The following is a 26,322-nucleotide window of genomic DNA, read 5'->3' on the forward strand; positions in this document are numbered from 1 at the left end:
TTATGCAAATAAATAATCTCGGAGAAAACAATCCTGAACACTTGCCTGGGCTGGGAGGGATAAACCGTGGATGCACAGCAACTGCAGCAGGAGACAGACACAATGGCCGTGGACTCTTCCGCAACCAGTGCCAGGGTGACTGATACTGCCACAGTCCAGGCACTGCTGAGCCAGGTGTGCGCCGAGGAGGGGTTGTTCAGACAGAGATGCACTGGCCTCTGGGAACTCTCCAGAGCACAGGATTCTCCTCGGGGAGTGGAGGAATTGGCAGGCGCTGATTAACATGGGAAGTTGTTTTCTCAGGGTGCTGGCTCTGGAACCGAGGGTCAAGCAAGGGATCTGCCACAGAGCTGTTGCCACGCTCAGTTTGCCTTTTTCTTATTGACTCACAGGAATTTTAAGAAATGTTCTGAGTAGAAGCCCTTTCTTTTTCTTTTTGAGACAGATGCTCAGGGTGTAGCGCAGGCTGAGCATGAACTCCGGTCCTCTTGCCCCAGCTTCCTGAGCGCTGGGATGCCCGGCATGCCCTACCATCTCTGGCTTAGATGTTCTAGACCACACACTGCCTCTCCAGCTTTGCCTCCTCCCACACTCCAAATGCCAGCTCATATTTTATTGTTTTTATTTATGGTGTGTGAGCCCCAGTAAAGTGCATTCTTTCAAAGCCTTTCTCATCTGCCTGCTCCACTACCTAAAGTCTGTTGGGGTTCCCAGCACCTACGTCTATCATAACTCCAGCTCCTGGGAATCTGCTCTCCCCTTTTGGCCTCTATTGACATCTGTACTCACAAGCGTGTGTGCACACACCTCCCCCCCAATATGGACACAAATTTAAAATAAACAAAAAGATGTGCAATGTGCTGTGTTAAAGATGGCAGTGCCACTGGAATCTGGGTTTTTAAAATTAAGGTCTGTGAAGGCTGGCACAGGAAAAAGGCCTGAAGCTGGGTCTTGAGGATGGAGTGGTGGGCAGAACAATGGTCCCTCAAGGATGCCCAAGTCAAAATCCACAGAACCGGAATGATGCCAGGGCTGGTGCTCAGCTGACTTTAGGGCGATGACCCTGGATCATCCAGCTGAGTCTAATACAGTCACAAAGCTCTTAGTGGAACAGAGAGGTTGCAGAGAAGAGCCAGGGACATGATCAGACATGAGGAGGACTTGTCTGCTTATTGTTCGCTTTGGAGATGAATAAGGCCAGAAGGTAAGAATTCCTCTGGGAGATGGGCCCTCCAAGCACAGATTGTTCCCGGAGTCCTCAGAAGGCCCTACTGACACCCTGACCATAGCCCTTTGACACCTATGGGTGGGGAATGCCTGTTTTTGGTCTAGTGGACACAGATGGTGAATGGGAAGGAGACACTCTTTTAGGTGACAAGAAGACATGTGTGTGTGTGTTTGAGAGAGAGAGACAGACAGAGAGAGAAACAGAGAGAGAGTGAGACAGGGAGAGACAGAGAAAGTGAGACAGAGAGTGAGATAGGGAGAGAGACAGAGACAGAGAGAGACAGGGAGAGACAGTCAGAGAGAGACAGAGACAGAGAGAGACAGGGAGAGACAGGGAGAGACAGTCAGAGAGAGAGACAGAGACAGAGAGAGACAGGGAGAGACAGTCAGAGAGAGAGACAGAGACAGAGAGAGACAGATTTGGTGAGAATATTCATGCCAGGGGCCCTCAGAAGAGGTCCGGTCACTGCAGCAGTGACTAGGTCTTACTGGGAGGGTGTGTCCTGCAGATGTAGAAAACATGTTCAGCTGCCTTCCTTGAGGAGCTGGGAGGTGGTGATGGCCTCTCTCAGAACATTTTGGGGGCTCTTTTCCTGAGGTAAGCCCGGCAGATGCCTCTTCTCTTCTGTGGTGTTGTGACGTAGCCTCAGCATTAGAGAGATATGCCTATGCCTCTCTCCCAAGGTCCCTCTGTCTCCCTGGAGGCTGTGAGAGGCAGGATCCCACAGTCCTCCTGAGCGACCACCTCTGACACGTAGGACATTTACACGTGGCTCTCTGGAGACACCACTTTCATGCTTCCACCTGCAAAGACCCTGCCAGAGTCCACCCACGAGTCAGTGCCCATTGCAGGCTTGGGTTCTCTTAGGTCAGAGAGGAAACCTGTGCTGTCAGGGAATATGCGTCGGACTTCTGTGAAAACATTAGCAAGCATAGACTAGGCAGCCACTCCTGAAGCACACGTGGCCTCAGGACAGTGGACAGGGGACAGCTGTCAGGCAGGCTAGACTGGTGTCCTGCAGTGTGCACAGTGACACCTGCTGCCAGGACCACATGCTGGGGCTGGTTTCCCTTAGCGCTCTCTACCTTTAGCTAAGAAGCAGGCAGGCTGGCTGGACATTTGAGTTTTGTGCCTCTGACAACATTTGTAGGTGGGAAAATCTGCATCAATTCATAAGGGGCATATTTGGGAAATGAAGGGAGTATAAAATTCATACGGGGGTCTGTTGTGGGAATTTGCAGACTGTCTCTGATTTCTAGTCTCTGACTTCCCCACAGAAAACACATTAAAACACTCCCACACTACTCCTAAAGAGTTCGAGCTTTGAAAAGTAGTTTTCATTTGTAATTCTTTGGCCCCAGGGAACTCCACTTGGCTTTTGACTTTTGGACAGTATTGATCAGTGAATTAACAACTGACAATCTATATCTCACAAATGCCCTTCAGGTGTACCAACAGGCTCATTAGGATAAATTAGAATTAGAAGACTGGAAAATTCTTACTTGAATTTGTATTTATTTGAAACTTAGCGGTGTACTTCTTGTATCTGGGGGCCAATTAAAAGTCCTTGTCCTGGTTCCAACATTTCCCTCTCTTTGAAAACCCAGATGAATGAGTCCGGCAAACGTGGCCATAGGTGAGTGATTGGCAGTAGGCAGTAAAAGTCGGTTACCTCACTTAAGGCTCCTCGCCCTCACTTCCTATTCAGGCTAGGAACAGGCTCCGGCCCGGTTCCTGACACCACTGGACAAAGAATGTTTGCGGAGCCTTCCAGGGTGGCATTCCAACCCCAACGCGTGCGACGCCCCAGGTTTCCCGAGCCCTCAGGGCAGTTTCAGGTGGTCATCCTCCTTCCACTAGGGCCGGTGGAAGTTAGCTGTCGTCCACCACGCAGCTCTGGGACCGGCCTTTGCTCTGCAACCCCAATCCGGGCAGGTGACACCCAGGGCAGCCCCCGGACACGTGCTTGAGACAGGGGCGCCCTGGAACCTTAGCCACACCGCAAGAATGAACTGTGCGCACTACCAACCGTCTTGACCCTGGGAGGACGCCCCAGTCCCCCAACCCTTCCTTGGGGCAGCCCCCTCCCGCGCCGCCCCCGGGGTAAAGGGAGAAAAAGGGCTCAATGGGGCGCCAGGACTCGCAGAAGTGATTTCTCGGAAAGGCCAGCGCTTCAGAGAACGCGGACCTAGCGGTACTCTCTGATTGGGCGGTGCCCGCGTCCCTGTCGCGCACCATTGGTTCGTGCGACCGTCGCTCCGCACGAGTGGGACCCGCCCTCGCCCCCGCCCAGTCCTTAAAGGGGCGCGTGCGTCTATCCAGTAGCCCGCGGCCAGTCGCGGAGGCGCGGGCAGCGTGGGAATCAGCAGCAGGTAGGACGCGGTCGGGGAGGGCGCGCAGGCCGGGGCTGCCTCTCCTACTCGTTCCCAGATGAAGTGTACAGTACGTTAGCAGGTGCCTGTTCCCGAAGACTGACGGCTTCTTAAAACAGCAATCATCACAACAGCCACCTTCTCCCCCAGCCTTTCCTCTTAAAATTTGCCGGATGGGCAACTTCACGATGAAGAGAAACAGTGACCCCCTATAATGTAAGACCTGTCAATCTCCGCGCGGCAGGCAGCTCGGTTACCAAGAGTGAACTATCCAAAGCATGGGCTTGCCCAGGGGTCGACAGGCGTTGATTCTGACTAGTGGCTGTCTGATTGCCCAGTGGTGCAGGACTGACTGCGCCTTAGCCCAGCTGACCCTGTCAGGAAAGTTCTGTTCCGTGTGGGTCGCAGCTGCCAGGACTGGTTTGTTGTGAGCTTGGCCCCAGGCTGTAGGGAAGACTGTTCCTGGTGAGAAGGGTTCCATAGCCACAGCTGGGACGGGGTTCAGGGGGTAGAAACTAATAGAAACTAGCCATAAATGTTCTAGGATTTTAAAATTCTCTCCCCTAGCTTTTTTTTTTTAATTGTTATTATTTGTTTCGAGACAGGGTTTCACTCTGTAGCCCAGGTTCGTTTGGGAAATCTGGAGATCCTCCTGCCGTATCTTCCTGAGAGTTAGGGTTTCAGGCTGAACGAACCACCAATGGCCCCCACTTTTTTCTTTTAAAGTCAAAGAGCAGTCACATGACAATTCTAGGTTGTTCTTTTAAGCTATGGCAAGGCTCCTTCACGAAGATCTGGGCGTAATTCAGTGGCTAGAGGAAGCTTGGGGCACACGCGAGAGAAATGGCCGTGATGGATATTTCCGCTTCGTAGTAGCCAGAGTGGTGCCCAGGGCTGAAGGAAAGAGATGGCGTGGGGTGAGCCCTGATACATATGACTGGTAGAGATGCTGACATCTGTGTGGGGCGAGCCTCTGCCTTAACTGCCATGTGAGAAGCCTGGCTAGGACTTAGTGCTCTGGCTTTGGGTTAGCTGTAGACAGGACTGGGCCAAGAGAGGGAATGCTCCCTTAACATCAAGAAGAGGAAGCTACGGTCATGTGAGCTTGTTTGTAAGTTATTATTGTCCATAGTTATAAAGGGGTCAGGCTCTGCCTGCCTAGGACCTCAGAGGTGACTGTAGAGGAAATAGAAAGTGTTGTCTGTGTGCTGAGATTCAGATCCCAGCTGAAGCTTCTGTTTGTAGAATGAATAAAATCACTTCTGGGAGCTGGGAACAGTGCTGACGGTTTATGCCGTGCCCAGGGGACGGCTGTCCCTCCAAGTTTCTCCTCTTTTGAGCAAAGAGGAAGCTGGGTTAGAGGATTTTAACCTCCCAACTTTCACGATCTGTGATTCACCTTTCCTTCCAGTGACCCCGTTCTTTTCTCTGTCACCTTCTTCGGCAGGTGTCCTTCACAGTTCTGGGGTGTTGGTCATCGGAGGAGCCCTGATGAAAAAGTGCCAGGCTTTTCTCTTCCTTCCTTTCTTTCTTTCTTTCTTTCTTTCTTTCTTTCTTTCTTTCTTTCTTTCTTTCTTTCTTTCTTCTGGAAAGAGGTCTAGCCCTGCCAGTGAATTCTCTTTAGATTTCAGGGCTCAGGTGCCAGGGCCTGTGGTTTACAAATCCATCTCTGGGGGGAAGTTGAGATGGCTTCTGATTGACATCTCCTTAGAGACCAGTTCCTCTGCTGTATCCTGAGCCCTCCACTCCGCTCCCACCCACATTTATCCTTGCAGACCTCATAAGATACTATCAAGTCAGGAGAGCCTCCTCTGTCTTCCCTAGAGCAAGGTGTGGGAGCTAGCACGCTACTTGCTTTTGGGGGGGTATCTGGTGGCTTTTATTTCTCTACTCAGGTATTTCTTTCTGGTCCGTCATTTGTAAACACAGTTGTTTTAGAATTCTGGGTTTCTTGACATATCCCCTCTTCCCCTGCTTTTCTGGTGAAGGTCCTCAGGCTGAGAATCAAATGGCTTCCCAAGGAGAAGAGCCCTTGCTGATTGAGGTCAGGATTTCCCAGCCAACGTGCAGTTTTTTCTTGAGATGTGGCTCAGGTGGCAAGAGCTCTTGCCTAGCACGCACAAACTCTGGGTTTAGTCCCTGTAAAGTGGGGAATGGAGGCAGGAGGATCAGGAGTTCAAGGCCATCTTCAGCTACCCAGGGAGTTGGAGATCGGCTTGGGATATGAGACCCTGTTTCAAAAATAAAAACAAAAACAGAACCAGAGACCATCTTCACTTCAGCCCTCACCCTCTTCTAAGCCCACAGGTGGCCACTGGGGCTGTTGGGTGGAAAAGCTAAGCCAGCCCTGAAGAGATCTCACCTCCCTCTTCTCAGGACGCTGCCTGCTTTCCTGCTCCCGCTGCCACCTACAGTGGCCTGGAGTTTCTGACCTGCGCAGCACTTCCCAACACTCCTGACTGCCGTTTTGCTTTGTGGGGCATGCTGGCTCTGGACGTAATCATGTCCTTAGAGATATCATGTCTCCTCACTGCTGATGACTTCTTTCCTGCCCGAAGAGGTCACATTTTAATTGGAAGGCTAGAAATGCTGTGTTCAATTTTTTGGGGTGGGCATCTGTCCAACTGCCGTGGGGATTTCCAGGCTGTTCTAGTAAACGCTGGCTGCAAGACTCAGGGCGCAAATGCTCTCTTTCCCCAGTCGGCAGGGAATGTTTATCTGGCAGTGCTGGCGAGAATGCCCAAGGATGCCATCAGGTGTCTGGGGATGGTAGGGCCTGGAAACAGAGCCCCTGAGTTGGCTTTGTACCGTGCCTTGCTCTCATCTAGGGTTGGTCATAAGAGTCCCCGAGGATCTGTGTTACTGGAGAAGTCCTCTAGGGCACAGGCCCTGATGCAGGTACTTTACGCTCATCACCCAGACTGAATCCCCAACAAGGTTAAATGGCTTTAAGGTCACCTAGCTGGAACATGACTTCAGCTCTGACTCATTCCCAGTGGGAATAAGACCCTATACTCTTCTATATTACTGTTACCACGCCAGCGAGGAAAGGATAACCTGTAAGAGGGGGTACCCTTGAGGGTACCCCCTTTCTCAGGAAGTGCCGGGTTTAAAGTTTGCAGGGACAACAGCCCCTGGGTATCAGTGGTTAGGCTCATTCTCAGAGTGGTGGGCAGCTCGTAGCAAAGTACAGCATCATTTAAGAGCGGCTGCTTCTTTGCAGGTGCCCTCAGTGTCTTTCTGACACAGGAGATCAGGGAGAGCTGGGACACACAGCCAGAGCCGTGGGTGGGGCACACCTTCGGACAGGCAGCTCTGGGTCCCTGGGGCTTTCAGTTTTCATTTGGGTTTAGGGTCATGGGGCGCCACTGTTTTCTCTTGGCACCGGCCCAAACTTCTCCCAAGCCAGCAGCTTTGTGTGGATCTCTGATCTTCCTGTCCGTTCTGGGGTCACCGTGACTCATGAAAGGCACATTTATTATAGTAAGAGATCTGTTTCTTTCCAAGGATGTGTGACCGGAATGGCGGGCGTCGGCTCCGGCAGTGGCTGATTGAGCAGATTGACAGCAGCCTGTACCCGGGGCTGATATGGGAAAGCGACGAGAAGACCATGTTCCGTATCCCTTGGAAGCATGCCGGCAAGCAGGATTACAATCAGGAAGTGGATGCTTCCATCTTCAAGGTAAAAGGCACCTGCATCCCCACGCGGGGGTTTCAGATTTCTCCCTGACTCTAGAGTGTCCTGACGACTAAACAATTGACCCAGTTTTTAAAGGGAAACACTGAAGAGTGCTTGGCTCTAGCATGTTCCCCTGTGAAGCCAAGTGTGCTTTCCCCACCCATCCTGCACCCCTATGCCTTGATGTACTGCCAGGCTCTGCTCGGTGTACTATGGAAGGCTTCGGTCTTTACTCTCTCAAAGTGAGACTCCTGCTTGGCATGACGGGGCCAGCGGAAAGGGCGACAGGCTTCCATCATTGCTTCTGGGTCAGGGTTTGAGGGGCAGGCGTCCTGAGCTTGCCCCTGCTGTTTCCCCTTCTGAGAGGAGTCAGTGCTGCCACTGAGAGCAGGTCAGACAGCTGGGGTGAGAGCCAGCTTGAATTAGTCTTTTCTTTTCCTCATCTCACCCTGTGTGGTGGGGGATATTCCTGTTGACATTCTGCAGTGGCGCTGGGAGGAGATGTGGCTTCTCCATTTCTCATAGCCCTTGTGTGATATAGCCAGCGTCTGGGGTCAGGTGGTTCAAGGTCTTAACCCTTTATTGTACTGAGAAGTAGGGTGGTTTCTCCCTAAGGATCAGCCCAGCCCAGCTCTGCATGCAGGCTGGGTCAGGACCCCCTGTGGGTTGTCACAGTCAAAGCGGGTGCTTCTAAGGTCCTAGGCATTGCATTTCTCTCTGGGAGTTTCAGGGCTACAGGTCGTGGTCAGCCCAGACTTCTACTTTGTGAACAGCTGCAGCCTTGGTGGCCTGACCCAGAGCCCAGGCTGGAAACCACTGCCTTTAGTTCTGTGTGTTCAGGGGAGCTGGGGGTGGAGAAGAAGACAAATTGAACTGCTGCGGACCAGAACTGACTCAAGACTGGGATCAAGGGGGGGGGGGGGCGGAGCCCAGCCTGCAGAGCACTGCGACTGCCCAAACTGCCTTGAATGCTGCACTCTGGGGCACAGTCTCCCCTTTCCAATGAGACCCCAAACTGAGCTGATGACGACGAGCATTGACACTTAACCTGAGGTGCAGGGTCTTGGCAGGACGACCATCATGATTCTTCCACAGAAAAGGCAGAGTGCTGGACCAGGGGTCTCATTTGTTGCAGGAGACAGTAAGTCTCTCTTCAGCCAGTTCCCTGTTTCAGCAAACCAGGAGTCCTGAAATAAAGCCCCAGATTTATGCATCTTATGCAACGCTCTTCATGGCCAACAAGCCGTTTCAACAGCAGTGAGAAGAACACGCAAGATTCCCAGTGTTTCCGTTGGTTACGCAGCCGCTCTGTGTGGCAATCTGAAATGAGACAACAATCTCGGCAGGAATGGCGGGAGACAAACGGGTGCCCACCAGATGGGGAGGCGAGTGCGTGTGGGGAGGGGGACAGTCCAGGAGACACAGAGCAAAGAGAGGCTTTACTGAGCTGTTCTGTGTGGGGTGGAGTGTCTCTGCATCATCAGCCAAACTCCTCTTGACGGTTGAAGGGACCCTGTGTTGAGACTTTGGGCAGATAGAGCCATGTTAGGGATTTTTTGGTGAAGTAGGAAACCTGCTATTCTCAGACAATTAAAACCTTTAAAAAATGTGGCTGTGAAGGAAAAGGTTTATGCTTTGCTTTTTTGGGGGGAGGGAAAGGGATTATCCCAGAGAGTCCAGTGCTGTCTGCAGGCAGTGTCTTGGGGCCTGCTTCCTGTGTAGACCACAGATAGAGAATGAAAAGACTCTGAGCTTACATCAATCAGGCAACGGCTGAGATTCTCTGGGCCTTACTGGTCATAGGTCTAGCAACCACACCACCCAATACACAGAGGGCCTGAAGAAACAGGAGCTAATTTTTTATTTTGTTTCGAGTCTGGGACTTACATAGTTCAGGCCGACCTCAAGCTTGCTATGTAGCTGAGGATGATCTTGAACTCTGGATCCTCCTGCCTCTACTTCCTGAATGCTCGGATTGCTTGTGTGGGCCACCATACCTGGTTTATGTAGCACTGATTGAACCCAAGACTTTATGCACTCATGGCAAACACTCTTATCAGCTGAGGTACATTCCCGGTGTTGCTTTTTAAATGTCAGATGAGGAAAAACTCCAAGCAGTGAGTCCCAGCATGACCTACTCTGGAGCTTCGGCGCTGGGTGACCCCGAGAGACCAGGCAGCCAAGACAGTCCTGTAGAGCTGGTCTTTGGCCAGATGTAGCAAGGCTCAGGGCAGGCCCTTGCTATCAGGATGCTTCCTGACTATGGAGTCTGGTTTGATGGTAGCAGCCTCCAGGCCTTCCTCACAGAGGAAACATGAGCCCCAAATGAAGGAATGAACAGGGCGGCGCTGTTGAGGCAGGACAGTTCCATCATGGACCCACTGACTACAACGCTGCTGTGGCCTCTGTGCCTCCTCAGGCACTGTTGTAGCATGGGCTCACTCAGTGGTTTAAAGAGGGGTCTTTCCTTCTGTGGCAGATGTCCTGGATGGCTATCTCCAGGGGGAGGTACTGCTGGAAAATGCTTTAGACAGTGTGTTGAGTGGTCCTCACTGTGGGGTCCTCACTCAGCGGCAAAGAGACAGAACCTTCCAGTAATCACAAACAACCCTGACATCACTGTTACAGTCTGCCAGTTGTTCTTTTCTGCCTTTGAATTCACAACAGTCCACAAGCCAGTAAGTGGCCTGCAATGCAGTTTACAATAAAGGCCAGGGTTGGAAACCATCTACTTAAGAAATATTTCTAAAAGTGGGTTACAACTATGTCAGAGAGGAAGTGGCCACTCAGGCTCAGCGGTAGGAATGTTCTTCCAGCTTCTTGCCAAGCAGAGACACAGAATCTGGCATCAACAGTTCAGAGAGCGCTGGCCTTGAACCTCAGAGTTCCCTGGAGTCATGGATGTGCATGTGCCCTGGTGTGTGTGCCTTTGGAAGCCAGGGGTCCTGGGTTGGTGTCTTTGTCTATCGCCTTCCACCTCAGATCTTTAGACAAAGTCTCTCACTGAACCTGGAGCTTACGGATTAGGCTAGCTTGGCTGCTGGTGAGCCCTAGGGATCCTTCTGTTATCGTGTCCACAGTGCTGGGATCACAGACACACATACCCAGCTTTTTCTGTGGGCATTGGGGATTTGAACATGTTTGCATGGCAAGCATTGTATTGACTGAGGCCCTGCTTTGAATTTTTGGTCTTTGCTTACATCATAAGCTTTAGACAGGTCAGGAAAATTAGCTATTAAGAAATCACAGAAGAAAAACAGACATTTAACAGGGAGAGCAATCCATCGCGTTTTAAATGGCCAGGATCAGGCAAAAAATGCAAAACAAAATTTCTATTAAAAGGAAAGAATGGTGGTCACATTCAAACTGTTTCACACGGTTCCCTTTTCATGCTCAGGGCTTTATCTGAAAAAGCAGAAAGTCTTTGTTTTGAGCATACTGGTGAAGCCATGCGCACCTTTCTCTTCAAGCATCATGACCTCAAGCCAGAGAAGGAGTTTGCCAAAGATGTATCCCAGGGTGTGGGGAGCTGGGGACATGGGCTCAAATTCTGGCTTTGCAGAGTGTTGCTCTGGTCTCTTCAGATACAGTAGACAAAGTGGTCTCCCTGAAGTCCCATGGAGTGCTGACCTTGAACAAGAGTCGATGGCCAAGAAAGTCTCTGGGGAGGAGGGGGTTTGCAGTCCTGGCTTCATGCTGAACTCTGTGGTTTGTGTCCCTCTGTGTTGACTGTGTTTCTCTCTCTTTCTTCAGGCCTGGGCAGTTTTTAAAGGGAAGTTTAAAGAGGGGGACAAAGCTGAGCCAGCCACGTGGAAGACGAGGTTACGCTGTGCTTTGAACAAGAGCCCAGATTTTGAGGAAGTGACCGATCGATCCCAGCTGGACATTTCCGAGCCATATAAAGTTTACCGAATTGTCCCGGAGGAAGAGCAAAAATGTAACTATCCGCTGGGGCCATGAAGCCTTCCAGGACCCTCCCTCACCTTCCCTCTTCTGCCCCATTAGCCTTTGGTCTCCACAGAGCAGGCGTGCCACCCACAGGGTTTGGGTGCCTGCTTTAGCTAAACAAAGTTGTTCTCTCTTTTGTAAGCAGACCCAGAGAGCTGGTCTGCTGATCTCACACGCCATGTGCTGTCAAGTGGCAGCTTCCTGCCGAGGGAGTGGCCTTGTGGAGGCAGGGAAGGGTAGCCTGGGTCAAGGCTCAGAGCACTCTGGGTCATAGTCTGAGCGGGAACCCAGCAGAGCCCCGGAGCTTGGTGTACCCTCCCCCGAATAGTCTGCCTTAGCAGAGCATGGGATGCAGAATTCCTTTTTGCTGTCTAGAAGTTTACAGAGGAGGCCGGGGAAGGTCTATCTAGTGGGCGAGGAAAGTGCGGGCTAAGGTTGAGTGAAGAGTTCTCCAGTTAGACAAGACAGCAGCAGTGGCCTCACTGATTCACTGATGGTCTCAGCGTGTGACTGCTGTCGGGGATCACATCATTCCTGAGGTCCCTTCCAGCAGTAAAATCCTTAAAGCACTTGTAAAGGGATGAAAGCAGGGGTAACGGAAACCTGCCACACCGTGTGTGCCTGTGCTCTGGTGAGACATCACCAATCAATCAGAATCAGTGCTAACCTCAGAAGTGTGTGCCTGTGCTCTGGTGAGACATCACCAATCAATCAGAGTGTGTCGACCTCAGTGCTAACCTCAGAATCCTTTTAAACCCATGTTCTGTGCAGAATCAGAGCTGTTTAATCTCCACCATGAGTCTGTGAGGGTCTTTGAAAGCTTTGGTTTTCACAGCCACTCCACACAGGCGTAAAGAATCTTGTGGAGTTGTGACTTCACTTCTTCTTTGGAAACTTACAGGCAGTCTGCTAATAGCCGAAGCCTTGCAACAGTTCTTGGGGCTGGACATAAATTCTGGGTTTGTCCTCATGCTTCGGTGGGGGTATTGAGCATCAGGCATACAATTTTTTAAAAAGTAAAAACCAAGACTCAAACATATAGACAGAGAGCTGATATCAGACCTGTCTGGCACCCACCAGGGAGCTGACATGGTGACAAAGCCTGTTGGAGAATATGAAATACTAGATGTGACATGTCTAGTCTGTTAGGGGTAGGAAGTGTGTTGGTATGTGTGTATGATCCCAGGACTCAGGAGGCCAAGGTAGGAGGATTGCATGAAAGCCAGCCTGGCCTGCAGAGTGAGACTCTGTCTCAAAAGCAAAACAAAAAAAATCCCCCAAAGAGGAAGCCGACCCAACTGATGCTTGACGGGTGCAGGTGGTGGCACCGTGGTTGGCAGTGTTGTGTGACCTGGTCATTTGTAGCTTAGGACACCTGGTTGCATTGACTCAGAGTCCTAATAGGTGACCGTGGCAAGGCTTATTCAGCGACCTTCCTTGGAAGAGCCTTATGGCTCCCAGGGCCTGGTTCATTCTGCGCAGCCTCTGGAAGGTCCAACAGCCTTAATTACTCCCGACTCTAGACTGTGTGTCTTCAAAACGATTCGAAGCAATAGGGAAGTTTCTCTCAGCGCCCTGCTCCCCCAGGCTCAGCCGGGCTTGACCTGGTAGATGGCCCTGACTTGTTTATAGCACGGGTGGAGCCCCATCACCTGCAGTGTTGGGGGTGAAGGCGCAGCAGGCTTCTGAGCAGAGGAACACAGCATTTGCGTAGCATTTGTCCTGGTACACTGTACTATGAACCTGAGTGATTTGCCAGCCTCTCTGGGGGGAGGGGGGAGGGGGGATCTTCTTGCTTTCTTCTTGCGCCAGCAGTGGCTTCTGAGTGAGCCCCTACATTGGGTGAAGTGGTAGGGAGATTGCACAGGTCCCTGGGAGTTGGGAGCCTGGTGGGGCTTTGTTGATCATGCCGTATCTCATGGATGCTGATCTTCTAAGGCAAATTCTGATCAGGGAAGAGGAGCAAAGTGGGCGAGAAGCCACCTGGGCTCAGATGCCAGCAGATAAAGCTGTGGGCCCCCGGGAGGCAGGTGGGGGCTGTGAAACAGGGCACAGGTGTGACTTTGCCATGTGGCAGAGGTGTGCAGACACACACATGTATATTTGGAGGGGACAAGGAGATTTTCTGCTACCTGGCTCCCCATCTGCCAGCATATTCTTCAGTAAATCTCTGGATGTTTTCAAATACCCGGACTAGCAAACTTATCTTCAATATGTAGGCAGTGAACGTCTGGTATAAAACGTACCAGGCAAGGCTCAGATAGGAGGAAGAAGCCAGAGTCTGAGCCTTGTCCTTTAAAAGCCTTGTGTTTACAACCCCCAGCACCCACTTCTCTCTTTCGACCTAGCTGATCAGATGACCAGGCCATGAGAAGGCACGGTTGAGTCTTTCCCAAACCTTCTAGCAGCTGCTGGTCAAAGCCAGGGAGGATGCTTACCACCTCTGTTTCCTTAATTCAGCATTTTATAAAAGGTTGCAGTGCTTGGCCGCCCTGGGTCATGGTGTCCATCCCCTTTCCCATAGGCAAGCTGGGCGTGGTGCCTGCAGGCTGCATGAACGATGTCACGGAGATGGAGTGTGGTCGCTCTGAAATCGATGAGCTAATCAAGGAGGTGAGTGCGGCTTCCCAAACACCTTCCAGGGAGGGACAGACATCACTTTTACCCCTCACAGGTATTGAGCGCCTCAGGCCCTCCAGGAAAGTGACAATTCTAGCTGAGGAGGCAGAGTGAAGGACTCCTTGGCCACCTCCCTAGGCCAGCCTTCCTGTCCTGGTCAGGTCCTGTATGTCCTGTCTTCTCCTGTGAGCCTCCGGCAAGGCTTTCTTAAGCTCCAAGTTTACTTAAACATGTTGAAATGTTGAATAGCAGATTTGAAACGTCACCATGTGGTCTTAGCCTTGCTTCTCGGCCTGGCTTCCAGGATAAAACATGACCTTTTCCATTACTCCTGGTCATCCTATTGACCCTCCTGGCAACTATATGGCTTGCTTTTTAACCTACAAAGTTTATTCCTGAATGGCCACTGTAATTGGATGGCTGAGACCCTTTGGCTCCACTAATTGGACTGGGGACTAGCTAGTGACCCAGCGCTCACCTGTGGTGCATGAAGCCTAAGGTCTAGTTCCTAACAGCACACGCGAAACCAAGATCTTAAAATAATCCACTGATGATGCATGCATGGTTGGTAGCCTGTAATTGAAGGTGCAATGGGGTCTCTTTAAGTTAAGCAGATGGCCTTTTGTGTGTCTCTTTTTAGCATCTCTATTGTATTTTAAATGTCTGCACAAGGTGGGGCTTTCATAGCTAACGAACCCTATTCAGCTCATGTAAAGGAAGAGGAGGGCATTTTAGATGACAGATGGCCCAGACCTATCATCTCAGCTACTCAGGTGGCTGAGGCCGGAGGATGGCAAGTTTTAAAGCCTGTCTGAGCCAATGAATGACTTCAAGGTGGGAAACTCCCATGAGACCCCGTCTTGAAACCAAAAGGGAAAAGATACTGGGGATGTAGCTCAGTGGTAGAGTGCTTGCCTCGCGTGCACAAAGTCCTGCCTTCCATCCCCAGCACCATAATGTCACTGAAACAAAACTAAGATTGTTGTTAGCAATGGCTCATCAGCTGTGCACCCTGAAGCTTGGCCATGGGATAGTACAGACAGCCAACAACACCTGCCTCGTGTGGCCCAGCTTTTTGGCAAATGGCAGTTGTGATGTTCTGGGTGGTCTTGGTCCTGCATCCTGTTTTCAGTATCTTTTTTTTTTTTTTTTTGGCTAACTCACTGAAGCAATTAGATGAATATGATGGCACACTAGGGTCACAAGCGAAGGAGGTTTAGGACCTCTTGTAATTGGATGTGACTCTCTGAGTGATGTGACTCTCTGAGTGATGTGACTCTCTGAGTGAGGGTCTCACTGCACAGTAGGATTCATTCAGCGGCACCGTACCAGTTGCCCTAGAGCTGGTCCATGTCTCCTGGCACCAAAAGATCAGTGAGCTTTTTCATAGCCTTGACAAGCTTGGTTAGACTGTCAGCTGCTGGGCTTGTAGTCTAGGGTCTTATGGATTGCAAAGTGAAGGTCAGGTTCTGTCTCATGAGATAAAGGTGACAGATTTTGTGGCTTTCGTTGTGTATCTGATATTGGGTTTTACAAGCATGGACTTTGGGGAGGGCTGTGCTGGAGACCCGTGACTCAATGGTTATTTTCTGTCACCCGGTCCTGTAGCCTTCTGTGGATGAGTACATGGGTCTGACCAAAAGGAGCCCATCCCCACCAGAGGCCAGCAGGAGCCAGGTCCTTCCTGACTGGTGGGTCCAGCAGCCCAATGCAGGTGAGTGTGTATGGCCGGCACTGCCAGCCATTAGGTACTTCGTGTTATGGTTGGGGGTACTTGTCACTGTTAGGCCCTATGTCCTGTGGAAGGTTACTAAGTCTAGATAGGTAAAAAAAAATCACAGCCATGAGCTGAGTTAGCCAGGTGCAAGCTCCCAGGAAGGCACAAGTATCTTGGTCTATAATAGGTGGTTATGCATGGCCACTCTCCTCCCATACCCCCAGGAAGTTGAGAGGAGGAGTCTGCCAACATCCCCAAGACTCAAGGGAGGCCCCAGCTCTCAGCCACCCTGCTTCTCCTTCCCAGCTCACATAGGTTCACTGTTCCATTCAGATGATCAGGACACTCCTAGACCCTGAGAGACCCAGGACTTCTGGATAGAAGGGAGCCCAGTCAGGGCAGTAGCTTGGAACCACAATGGGCAGTTACATGTCTTGGCGGTGCCAGGGCAATTGGAAAGTTAAATAAGGGCTTCACCCTTTTGTTAGCATCTGGTGAGTACATTCAGGCTATAGATGTTTAGAAGGCCATTCACTGGGGCCCCTGCTATAGTGTGTGAGCAATTTTTTGGGCTCACAGGCACGTTGGTTTCCTCCTTTACCTCTTTCCTGCTAAGACAGGAGCTGCCAGGATGTCTTAGCTGGCCCTGGAGGCCTATGAGGTTTCCAGGCCGTGAGTACTAGTGTCTTGCAAGGGGCCCAGTGTTCAGAGATGTCTTTGGGAAAGCTGACTGGGACCCCAGGCTCCCCTGTGAGATAAGCCCTGTTGTTGTATACAGTGACATTTTGGTAGGAAGGGAGCATGGTCCTGTGGATTTCTGGCACAAGGACAGGATCCCAGAGCACCGAGGAAACACTTTGCCCTGGTGGGTTTCTGTGTTTGTGAGCCCGAGAGCTCACATAGAGTGGGATCTGTCCATCAGCATCAACACCAGTTTTATTAGTGTCCCATCCATTCCCCAGGGACATTTGAGTCACTCCCTGCTCACAGAACCAGTCCAGGTGGGATTATACTTTCTATTCTCTGCCTACAGGCCTGCCACTGGTGACTGGGTATGCTGCCTATGACACACATCATTCAGGTACTAGGGTGTTCTGGGTGGGTGGGCATGGCACAGGCTCTGTTTGAAAACAGTCTCATGACCTGGGTGGGGTCATGAGGTTCTATGGACAAGTGTGGCCTGGGGGTAGGCTTCGAGGACTGTTTTTTCCTCTTCATTCTATGTGGTTTTGGGAGCAGACAAGGGGCTCAGATTTGCTGAACATCTTCCTGAGGTAGCCACAGTTGGTCCAGAGGGTCTTCAGAAGCAGCAGTGCAGAAGATAATGTATCATCAGATAATGATACTGATGGTGATGCAGATGATACTGATGATGATGCAAATGATACTGATGGTTATGAAGATGCAGTGATGCTGATGGTGATAATGACGCAGTGATGCTGATGGTGATGATGATGCAGATGATACTGAAGGTGATGATGATGCAGATGATACTGAAGGTGATGATGATGCAGTGATGCTGCTGCTGCAGTGATGCTGATGCAGTGATGCTGATGGTGATGATGCAGATGATATGGTGATGATGATGCAGTAATGCAGATGATACTGATGGTGATGATGATGCAGTGATACTGATGGTGATGATGATGGTGATGATGCAGTGATGCTGAAGGTGATGATGCTGGTGCAGATGCTAATGGTGATGTAGATTGTATCTTTGAATTCTTTACCTTTCTCCTTGTGTCTTCTAACTGTCTTGTTGTCTTTGGGTCAGTGTCACTTTATTATGTGGGTCTGATGTCTCTCTGACCCTAATAAAATGCTTTGCTTTGTGTTTATTTAGCACAGTGTGTGAAAATACTGGGAAATTATTTTTTTTAACAGAGATCTTGAGCAGAGTTTTATAAGGGAAGAAGTTACTTTGCTTACCCCAGCTGATCCAGAATAGTTGCTATGTTATTAATTTTTGGTTTTTTTTCTTTTTGGGTTTTTGAAACAAGGTTTTGCTATAGCTGTTGAGCCTGTCCTAGAACTAGCTCTTGTAGAACAGGCTGGCCTCAAACTCACAGATATTCACCTGCCTCTGACTTCCGAGTTCTGGGATTAAAGGCATGTGCCACCACTGCCCAGCTGATATGTTATTAATTTTTATTCTCATGTTGCTTCTAACACTTATGGGATATTTGTTTTGTTTAGGGTTGGTTTTAATCTATGGGCTGCTTTCAGCAAATGACTACCATAGTATGCACACATGCATGCATACATGTACACACACACACTCACTCACACTATTCTGGTATGGACATGGGAAAGTTCATAATTTAAGATTAAAACTACTATTTAGCTTGGGTTTTAAAAGCTAATTGCATGGGAAATCCAAGGCATAGTAAGATTGGTTACATTGTTTTCTTAAAGGCAGGTTAAATGGGCAGAGAACACAGTTGGGAGACAGATGGCGACAAAATTTTCAGTGGTCTCAAAGGCAAATTATTAACCTGGTTTCAGGGCCAGGCTAACTGTAAAAGTTCAGTTTCTTAAGACAAGAGGTATTTCCAGAGAAAAGCTGTCCCTCCCCACAGGGGTTGTTTCTGATGGTAACATGGCGCTAATGCTGCTGAGACTGGTGGTACTGGTGCCGATGATGTCGTTGGTGATGTTGCTGATGATGCTGTTGGGTATGATACTGATGGTGATGGTGCTGATAGTGATAGTGACGGTGATGTTGATGGTGATGATGGTGGTGCTGGTGCTGATGGTGATGGTGGTGGTGATGGTGCTGGTGTTGATGGTGATGGTGGTGGTGCTGGTGCTGATGGTGACGGTGATGATTGTGATGGTGGTGGTGATAATGGTCCTGATGGTACTGATGGTGGTGGTGCTGGAGCTAATAGTTCTGATAATGGTGATAATAGCCATGCTGATGATTCTGATAGTGATGGTGCTGATGGTGGTGGGTGGTATTTACGGTACGATTTTGGGTGCCAGGGTTAAGGCTGACACTCTTGTGGACCCTTTTCTACCCATGACTCCAACTTCCTCTAGGTTATGGAGATAGGTTATTTCCCATTTCATAGGTCTTGGGTGATGAGTCTGATAGGCCCCAGAGCAGGGATCTGTCCTGGTGTCCCATCTTCACTGCCGCCTGCCGTGGGGCTGGTGGCATCGCTATACATTCCCAGGAGCCACGGTGTTGTCTGGTTTCATGGCAGACTCAGAGGAGCTCAGGCAGAAGCATGCCCTGGGGGCCATGATGAGGGCAGAGGTGGGTGCTCAGCAAGTAAGAAAAATACAAAGGAAATGATGCTTTACCTAGTGCCAGCCTGCGTGTTGGGGTCCTTCTAGACCTGGCTGTAGATAAGAGACCCTAGCTTCTTCAAGTTTCAGAAGGCATTTGCCTCCTAGCCTGTTCTCAAGACCCCTTCATCCCCCACAGGAGGCCTGGGTTAATGGGCTCAGCCTTTGACCTTGTCAGTCTTGGGCTGTGGCCCTGGGAATCTGCTGACCAATGCATTCTGGGGGCCACGTTGCCTGGCCCAGACCTGTGACCAACTGAGTGAGCAGTAAAGTTAGGCTGTGAGGAGGAAGTGTCCTTGAGCCTTGTAGAGCTGTCTCAGCAGATGTGAGGAAAGCAAGGAGTCCCCACCACTGCTTGGAGCTCCTCTTCCAGAACCCAGGTCACACACCCTGCCTCTGTAGATAAGCCACAGCCAGGGCTCCTGGTTTTCTGACTACAGAGGTGACAGAGAGGGAGATGGGTGGCGAGGAATGGTAAGGAATGAGGGAGAATATTACACTGTGGAGAGCCATGGCCTTGAGGGCTGCCCCATGGTAATTGCCTCTCTGTGGGTAACCAGTGTTCTATGGACTTCCTATTTATCAGAAAAATTCAGAGGTCTGGATTTTAAAACGTAACTGTTTTTTCTGAGACAGTCTCAGTGTGTAGCCTGGGATGGTTATGAACTCACAACCCTCTTGCCTCAGGCTCTGGAGTGCTAGGGTGTGAGCCGCCGCTCTTTATTTGCCATCCGCCCCCGAGTATATCTCAGTGCCATCCTGCTGCCAACTCTCTTGAGGCTGCCAACTGCTTGTTTCCCAGTCTGTGTATAGTCAATGAGCGGATTAAACAGCGAGGATTTTTTGGCATGTCTTAGCGTTTCAGAATGAGCCAGAGCCAGCCTGCTGTGGAGAGCAAGACCAGGCTCCCCCATAGAACAGCTAGTCTGGCAGGGACTGCACCTTCGCCTCTTCAGCCTCCCTTCCTCATCTACAAAACGGTTGCAGTGACCAGTAACACACAGCAGGGGTCCAGTGTGTGGATGGGCCCAAAGCCCCTGACTCAGCGCCCCTCAGGATCCCCGCAGACCAAGGTTTGTGGTGCACAGTCTCAGAGGGCTTATTTGTAGACCATATATTGTCCTGTTCCCCCGGCTCATGTGGTCACACAAAAGCCCCCACAAAGCTGGTGCTGTTGCCTTCTCTACCTTGTTGATGAAAAGCAGATAGAGGGGTGAAGCCACTTGCCCAAGTCACACAGTTGTGAGGAAGCGATGCTGGAATCCCATGCTGAAGGTGATGCTGATGGTGGAGATGATGGTGATGCTAATGGTGATAGTGCCGATCCTGATTTTAGGATATTAGTGTTGGGCCTGGGATCACATGTGGGGCGAGCTGCTAGTGTCCTCGGTGGATGCATTTAAAGCAGGCTTAGACTGTGTCCGGATTCTTAGAATCTCAGTGGGGGGGGTGAAGACTTGCATCATAGCATGGAGAACGTCGGTCACCTGCTTCTCCTCTGGGTCTGCACTTGTCACTTGTGAGGTGTGGCAGCTTGGCACCTATGCTCCGTCCACCTGTCCTTTCTCCAAGCTCAGGATGCTCTAGCATGGGTTTGCTGAGCCAGTCCTGCTGGCGCATCTCTGAGACATTTTGTTGTTCCTGGGTGTGTTGAGGGGTTCTGGTTCCGAAATTCCTCTGAGATGACAGGGTGAAGTTCACAATGTGGGCTTAACATGAGCACAGGGTATGTAGTGGGCACAGGGCACAGTGCGGGAACAGGGCATCGTGTGGGCACAGGGCACAGTGTGGGCGCAGGGCACAGTGCAGGGCACAGGACACAGTGCAGGAACAGGACACAGTGCGGGAACAGGACACAGCATGGGCACAGGACACAGTGTGGGCACAGGACACAGCATGGGCACAGGACACAGTGTGGGCACAGGACACAGTGTGGGCACAGGACACAGTGTGGGCACAGGACACAGTGTGGGCACAGGACACAGTGTGGGCACAGGGCACAGTGTGGGTACAGGGCACAGTGCGGGAACAGGACACAGCGTGGGCACAGGACACAGTGCGGGCACAGGGCACAGTGCGGGCACAGGGCACAGTGCGGGCACAGGGTATGTAGTGGGCACAGGGCACCGTGTGGGCACAGGGCACCATGTGGGCACAGGGCACAGTGCGGGCACAGGGTATGTAGTGGGCACAGGGCACAGTGCAGGCACAGGGTATGTAGTGGGCACAGGGCACAGTGTGGGCACAGGGCACAGTGTGGGCACAGAGCACAGTGTAAGAGGCAGATGCAATGCTGAGTCTCCATTCACTCAGAATGAAGTCCTCAGTTGTCCTAGGGTGCAGAGGGAATGTGTCAGTTTGTTGGTGATGCAGACACAGAGGGTCCTCACCTGGTTGGTGGGGAGTGCAGGGAGCGAGGCGTAGGTGCACTGGTACTACCACTGAATTGCTGACCAGGTCGATTTGGCCCTCAGTTTCCCCAAATGTAAGCTTGATGACCTGAACCCAAACAGCTTGCTTTCCTCAGGTGACTCTAGAACACGATGTCGCGGCAGCAGGGGATGACAGTCTGTGGACAGCGGTGGGCGCTCTAGCGGATAGACCCTAGGGAAGGGTCCGAGTGTTCCAGATGCACAGCAGTGTTGGCCCCAGCGGCATGTGTTACTCACACAGGCCCTCCCAGCAGTGCTGCTGGTGACTGCACAGCTCCAGGACACTATAGGTTTGGGGAGCTATCAGTTTTTCTGTGGCTCCAGAGGGAAGCCTGGGCTGCTGAGAAGCCGAGGACACCTCAGGCTGCTGTTGGTGGAAAGAAAACTCTGTTTAGAGCAGCTACAGAGCATCTCCAGCTCTTAGCTCTGGGCTCTTCTCTTTATTCCTACAGTAGCTCAGGGTTTGCCTAGCTCCCAGCATTGGAGCCCCGCCTCCACGCTGGCTGTCATTCAGGGCCTGCTGGGCCCTCTGTGGTGTATGTTTCTTGTCTATTCACTCTTAAGTTTATCTGGAATGCTGCTGCTCTTGCCCGTAAGAGGACACCAGCAACACTTCTTATACAGGAAGCCAGAGGCTGAAGCCAACCAAAGCCAACGAAAGCAAAATACAGCGCTGATAAATTTCCAGCCTCATGGCTCAAGTTAGATCGTTGGGATTATTATGGTCTGTTCGTGCCAAACTGAAGTTCTTCTCTTTCTTTTAAATTCTGTTTATTGATTGGTTTGCACTTGTGGTGCTGAGGGTGTAGCCCAGGACCTTGCATGTGTGAGGCAGTTGTCCCTGCTCTGAATGGCACCCTAGTTCTTGAGGTGACAGAGTGAAGGGATGGTGGAGGTGTGGCCTGTCTGTCACAGTTCCGCCCTGGGTAGCTCCCAGACAGAGCACTTCCCGGAGGACAGGCTGTGTGCAGGATTTTGCAGAGGTTTCCACCTGAATCCAGGGAATCCCAGGTCACCGTGTGTTGGGAAGATGGTATTGTGATGGTCACACCTTCATAGGTGGTGTGCCTTCCCATCTTGAATAAAGGCCACCGAGTCCAGGGTGACAAGGGAAGCAGAGCCACAGGGCACTTCATGGGACATTACACAGGCAATGCCTAAATGGCCTGAACTTGGCACATTTCCCAGGTCTTGCTAGATCGTGTGTATAAGTTCACATGTGTGTGTTCCTGTGTGTGCAGATGCATGTGAATATGAATGTGTGTGTGTGTGCATGAATGCATGTTTGCGTGTGTGTGCATGAATGCAGGTTCATTTGTGTGTGTGCATGAATGCATGTTCGTGTGTGTGTGCATGAATGCATGTTCGTGTGTGTGTGCATGAATGCGTGTTCTCGTGTGTGTGTGCATAAATGCAGGTTCATTTGTGTGTGTGTGCATGAATGCATATTCATGTGTGTGTGTGTGCATGAATGCATGTTCGTGTGTGTGTGTGCATGAATGCGTGTTCATGTGTGTGTGTGTGCATGAATGCATGTTCGTGTGTGTGTGTGTGTGTGTGTGTGTGTGTATGTGTGTAGGCCAGAGGCTGGTCTTAGGTATCATTTCTTGGATACCATCCATCTTATTTTTTGAGACAGGGACTCCCGCACTGGCTTGGATCTTACCAAGTAGGAGAGACTGGCTGGCTAGTCAGCCTTAGGATTGGCCTTTCTCTGTCACTCAGGTGCTGGTATCACAAGCAAACACCACTTGGAAGGGGAAAAGAGACTCTGGGCCTTTGGAAAGGAGGGCCTGGGGCTCCCCCTCTTCCCAGGCCCCTGACTGCCCTGTGTTCTCATCCCCCAACAGCCTTCTCCCAGATGCTGATCAGCTTCTACTATGGGGGCAAGCATGTGGGCCAGGCTACTACCACCTGCCCCGAGGGCTGCCGCCTATCCCTGAGCCAGCCGGGCCTTCCCAAGATGTGTGGGCCGGATGGCCTGGAGCTGGTGTGCTTCCCGACAGCTGACATCATCCCCAGTGAGCGGCAGAGGCAGGTGACCCGGAAGTTGTTTGGGCATCTGGAGCGTGGTGTGCTCCTGCACAGCAACCGCAAGGGTGTGTTTGTGAAGCGCCTGTGCCAGGGCCGTGTGTTCTGCAGCGGCAACGCGGTGGTGTCCAAGGGCAGGCCCAACAAGCTGGAGCGGGATGAGGTGGTGCAGGTCTTTGACACCAACCAGTTCTTCAGAGGTCAGTACTGAGTCATCTGGCTGCCCTTGCCTTAGAGTTCACACCCACCTCCGACCCTGTGCCTCCTGCATCACAGACTGAGTTCACTCCTCAGGGGTTGAGGGCTTTGGCGATGGTATAGCTGGGGAACCCTTTGAAGCCTGACCTGCACAGTCTCCCTGAGCAGCCCGGGGGTCCTTGCCTCAGTTTCCCTTGGGTAGACAGGATATTAGAGCTGGAGCCTTTCCTTTCCAGAGTGTGGAGCTAATGAAGCTCATGGTTGTTCCCTAGTCCAGGGCCTCAGCCAAGCCCTTGGCAGGGTCCTTGGGGAGGTGGCGTGATTGTGTGTCCAGTCCTCGGCTTGTGGGCTGCATGTGGTTCCTTTCAAGCGCTGCAGCCCACCCCGGAGCCTGACTACAGCTCAGAGGCTCACCCCGGAGCCTGACTACAGCTCAGAGGCTCACTGGTTTCTGTGTTCTTCCAGAACTCCAGCAGTTCTATGCCTCGCAGAGTCGCCTTCCCGACAGCAGGGTGGTGCTGTGCTTCGGGGAGGAGTTTCCGGACACAGCGCCCTTGCGCTCCAAGCTCATCCTGGTGCAGGTGAGAGTTAGCGGCTTCGGTCTCGTGCCCAGGTAGCCTCACCCTCATTTATATGGGACCAACTTTATCCCAGGGTGAATAGAGACAGCAAGGACTGAATATTTCACCTGTGTGACTGGGGCAGAGGTGGGCAAACCAGACTGCAAAGAGTTCCCGCCACCTCTGTGTTCTGTCTTTCCGGGTTGGGGCTCTTTTCGTCTGTGTTTTCCTTCTTCTCCTTTCCTCCCTTCCCCTGTTCCTCCCTCCTCAGAAAATCTTCACTTGTCCAGTGGCCCTAAGGTCTAAGTGACCGATTGCAGTTTTGTAAGCCCTTATTTGAGCAATGTGAGGAGTACTGCCTGCCCAGCCCCTTCCCGTCACTGAGGGGCTCAGAGGACTGTGGTGGAGGAAGGCCCCAATTCTCCTCCCACCCCTCTTTTGACTTGGCACATGGCCCTTGCAGGTGGAGCAGCTTTATGCCAGGCAGATGATGGAGGAAGCGGGTAAGACCTGTGGTGCTGGTTCCCTGATGCCAGCCCTGGAGGAGCCCCAGCTAGACCAGACCTTCCGGATGTTTCCAGATATTTGTGCCTCACATCAGAGACCCTTTTTCAGAGAAAATCAACAGATCACCGTCTAAGCCTCTTTCCGGGCATCCCACCTCGCCCGAGATTCAAGTGTCACGATTCTTTGAGTGACAGGATTATGAAGGATGTGAACCCCCCTGACTAGGGTGGGCAGTGTCCCCCGTGGGGCCTCAAGAAGCCCAGCCATGGACACGCTCCTGCTCAGGCAGATGCTGGAAGCTTGCAGGGGCTGTGGCCAGAACCCTGCGATTAAAACATTTTTTTAAATGAGTTTTTTCCTTTACCATTAATGGCTATTCTTTCTGCATGTTGGAGTCCCTTTGACAGTAAATCAGTCTGCCAATAGAGCCATCTTTGTCTTAGACATTTGTGACTTCCCCTGCTTGATTGTATACAATGCATCTTTTTACTATTCGGCCCTTTTCTTTTAGTTTTTGGCCAGAAGGCTGAGAAAGTAAGTTGATACATTTTTTTTTCTCAAAAAGCTTCTGTAATGAGGTGGTCCCAGGTAACCTCTGTCTCCTGTCTAAATGGTTTTCATTTTTTAAACAATATTTGTATTGCATGACCGCTGTCAATCACTTTGGACCTTTCCTGTAAAGGGCAGATTATAAATAGGAGTATAGATACTGCTTGTGGGTTTCATATGAATTTTCGTTGTGGCTCATCAATTCCCATGACTCTGTGTCAGCTGGCGGGGGTTTGCGTGGGGCATGGTAGGACCAGGAACTGTGGAGAGGACCCGTCCATAGGCATCTCACCCTTCCATTGTCCCACTCCACATATAGCCCTAAGGCCCAGTGAAAAGCAATGTCCAAATTGCACTCTAGGCTTAGAGGTGCCCACCCACATACCAGAGAAAGGTACATATCCTACACAGCACAGGGCAGAATGCCCAGCTGTAGCATGCTGAGTAGAAGCCAGGGTGAAAAACTTAGTGCACGGCTCTGTGACAGAGGCCCGTTTGTGCCCTCAATCTGGCCATCCAGCCTAGTATCTAAGTAATTTAAATCACTGGCTGTGGGGCTGCAGGACCGCCTCCAGGGCTGCTTCCTGTAGGAGTGAGCCACTGCCAAGGATTTAGTTCAGCTATCTGTGCACAGCAGGTGCTGATGCCAAGCTCATTGGAAGGGAGCATCCTCTTCCTTCCACTCTTGTCTGGAGACAGGAGAGACCTCCTGGATCTGTTCTTCTTTGTAACCAGCCTGGGTCCCTCCTAATATGCTCAGCATTCCACAGTGAAGGGCAGGAAAAGCTTTACCTGTTGACTGTACTTCTGAGAAGTGGGGGAAAGTATGAGGGCTGAGGGGCTCGGCAGGCCACGCCTTGCAACCAGAAAAGCCAAAGAACACAGAGAACTTCATGGCTGTTGTGTGGAGGTGGCAGAAGTGGGCCAGCTCAACAGACACCGTCGCCAGAGTGTGTGCCGCCTGTGAACAGAACCCGGGGCTTGCTTCTCCCCCTCGGCCAAAGCCAGGAACATCTCTTCTAAAGCCAGGACAGTCTGTCTGCTGGCCACGTGTCACAATGTGTCACATGTCACCTCCTGCCTCCGTGAGTGCTAGCGCATGAATCTGTAATCCAAATATTTATTTTTGTATCCATTGAAAAAGTATTGATCTTATTCTTTATTAAAGTAAATTACTCTTTCATAAAA

General features: G+C 51.2%; 1 protein-coding gene across 1 annotated transcript; it reads left to right on the forward strand.

Moving 5' to 3' along the window:
* Positions 1 to 3,516: 3,516 nt before the first annotated feature.
* Positions 3,517 to 26,322, forward strand: Irf8 (interferon regulatory factor 8). The gene is made up of 9 exons (XM_075977476.1): positions 3,517 to 3,600; positions 7,108 to 7,282; positions 11,033 to 11,216; positions 13,752 to 13,840; positions 15,455 to 15,560; positions 16,597 to 16,644; positions 23,140 to 23,520; positions 23,984 to 24,099; positions 24,542 to 26,322. Exons 2-9 carry the CDS (start codon positions 7,109 to 7,111, stop codon positions 24,716 to 24,718), a joined length of 1,275 nt encoding a protein of 424 aa, XP_075833591.1. The 5' UTR covers positions 3,517 to 3,600; position 7,108; the 3' UTR covers positions 24,719 to 26,322.

The sequence above is a fragment of the Microtus pennsylvanicus genome, chromosome 6, assembly GCF_037038515.1.
Source record: "Microtus pennsylvanicus isolate mMicPen1 chromosome 6, mMicPen1.hap1, whole genome shotgun sequence".
NCBI lineage: Eukaryota > Metazoa > Chordata > Mammalia > Rodentia > Cricetidae > Microtus > Microtus pennsylvanicus.

Excerpts from the sequence above, each read along its gene's own strand:
- Irf8 (XM_075977476.1), top strand. The coding sequence starts at position 7,109 with ATGTGTGACCGGAATGGCGGGCGTCGGCTCCGGCAGTGGCTGATTGAG. Across the intron at positions 15,561-16,596 it reads GGTCCAGCAGCCCAATGCAG|GCCTGCCACTGGTGACTGGG; the intron begins GTGAGTGTGTAT and ends CTCTGCCTACAG. Across the intron at positions 16,645-23,139 it reads CTATGACACACATCATTCAG|CCTTCTCCCAGATGCTGATC; the intron begins GTACTAGGGTGT and ends ATCCCCCAACAG.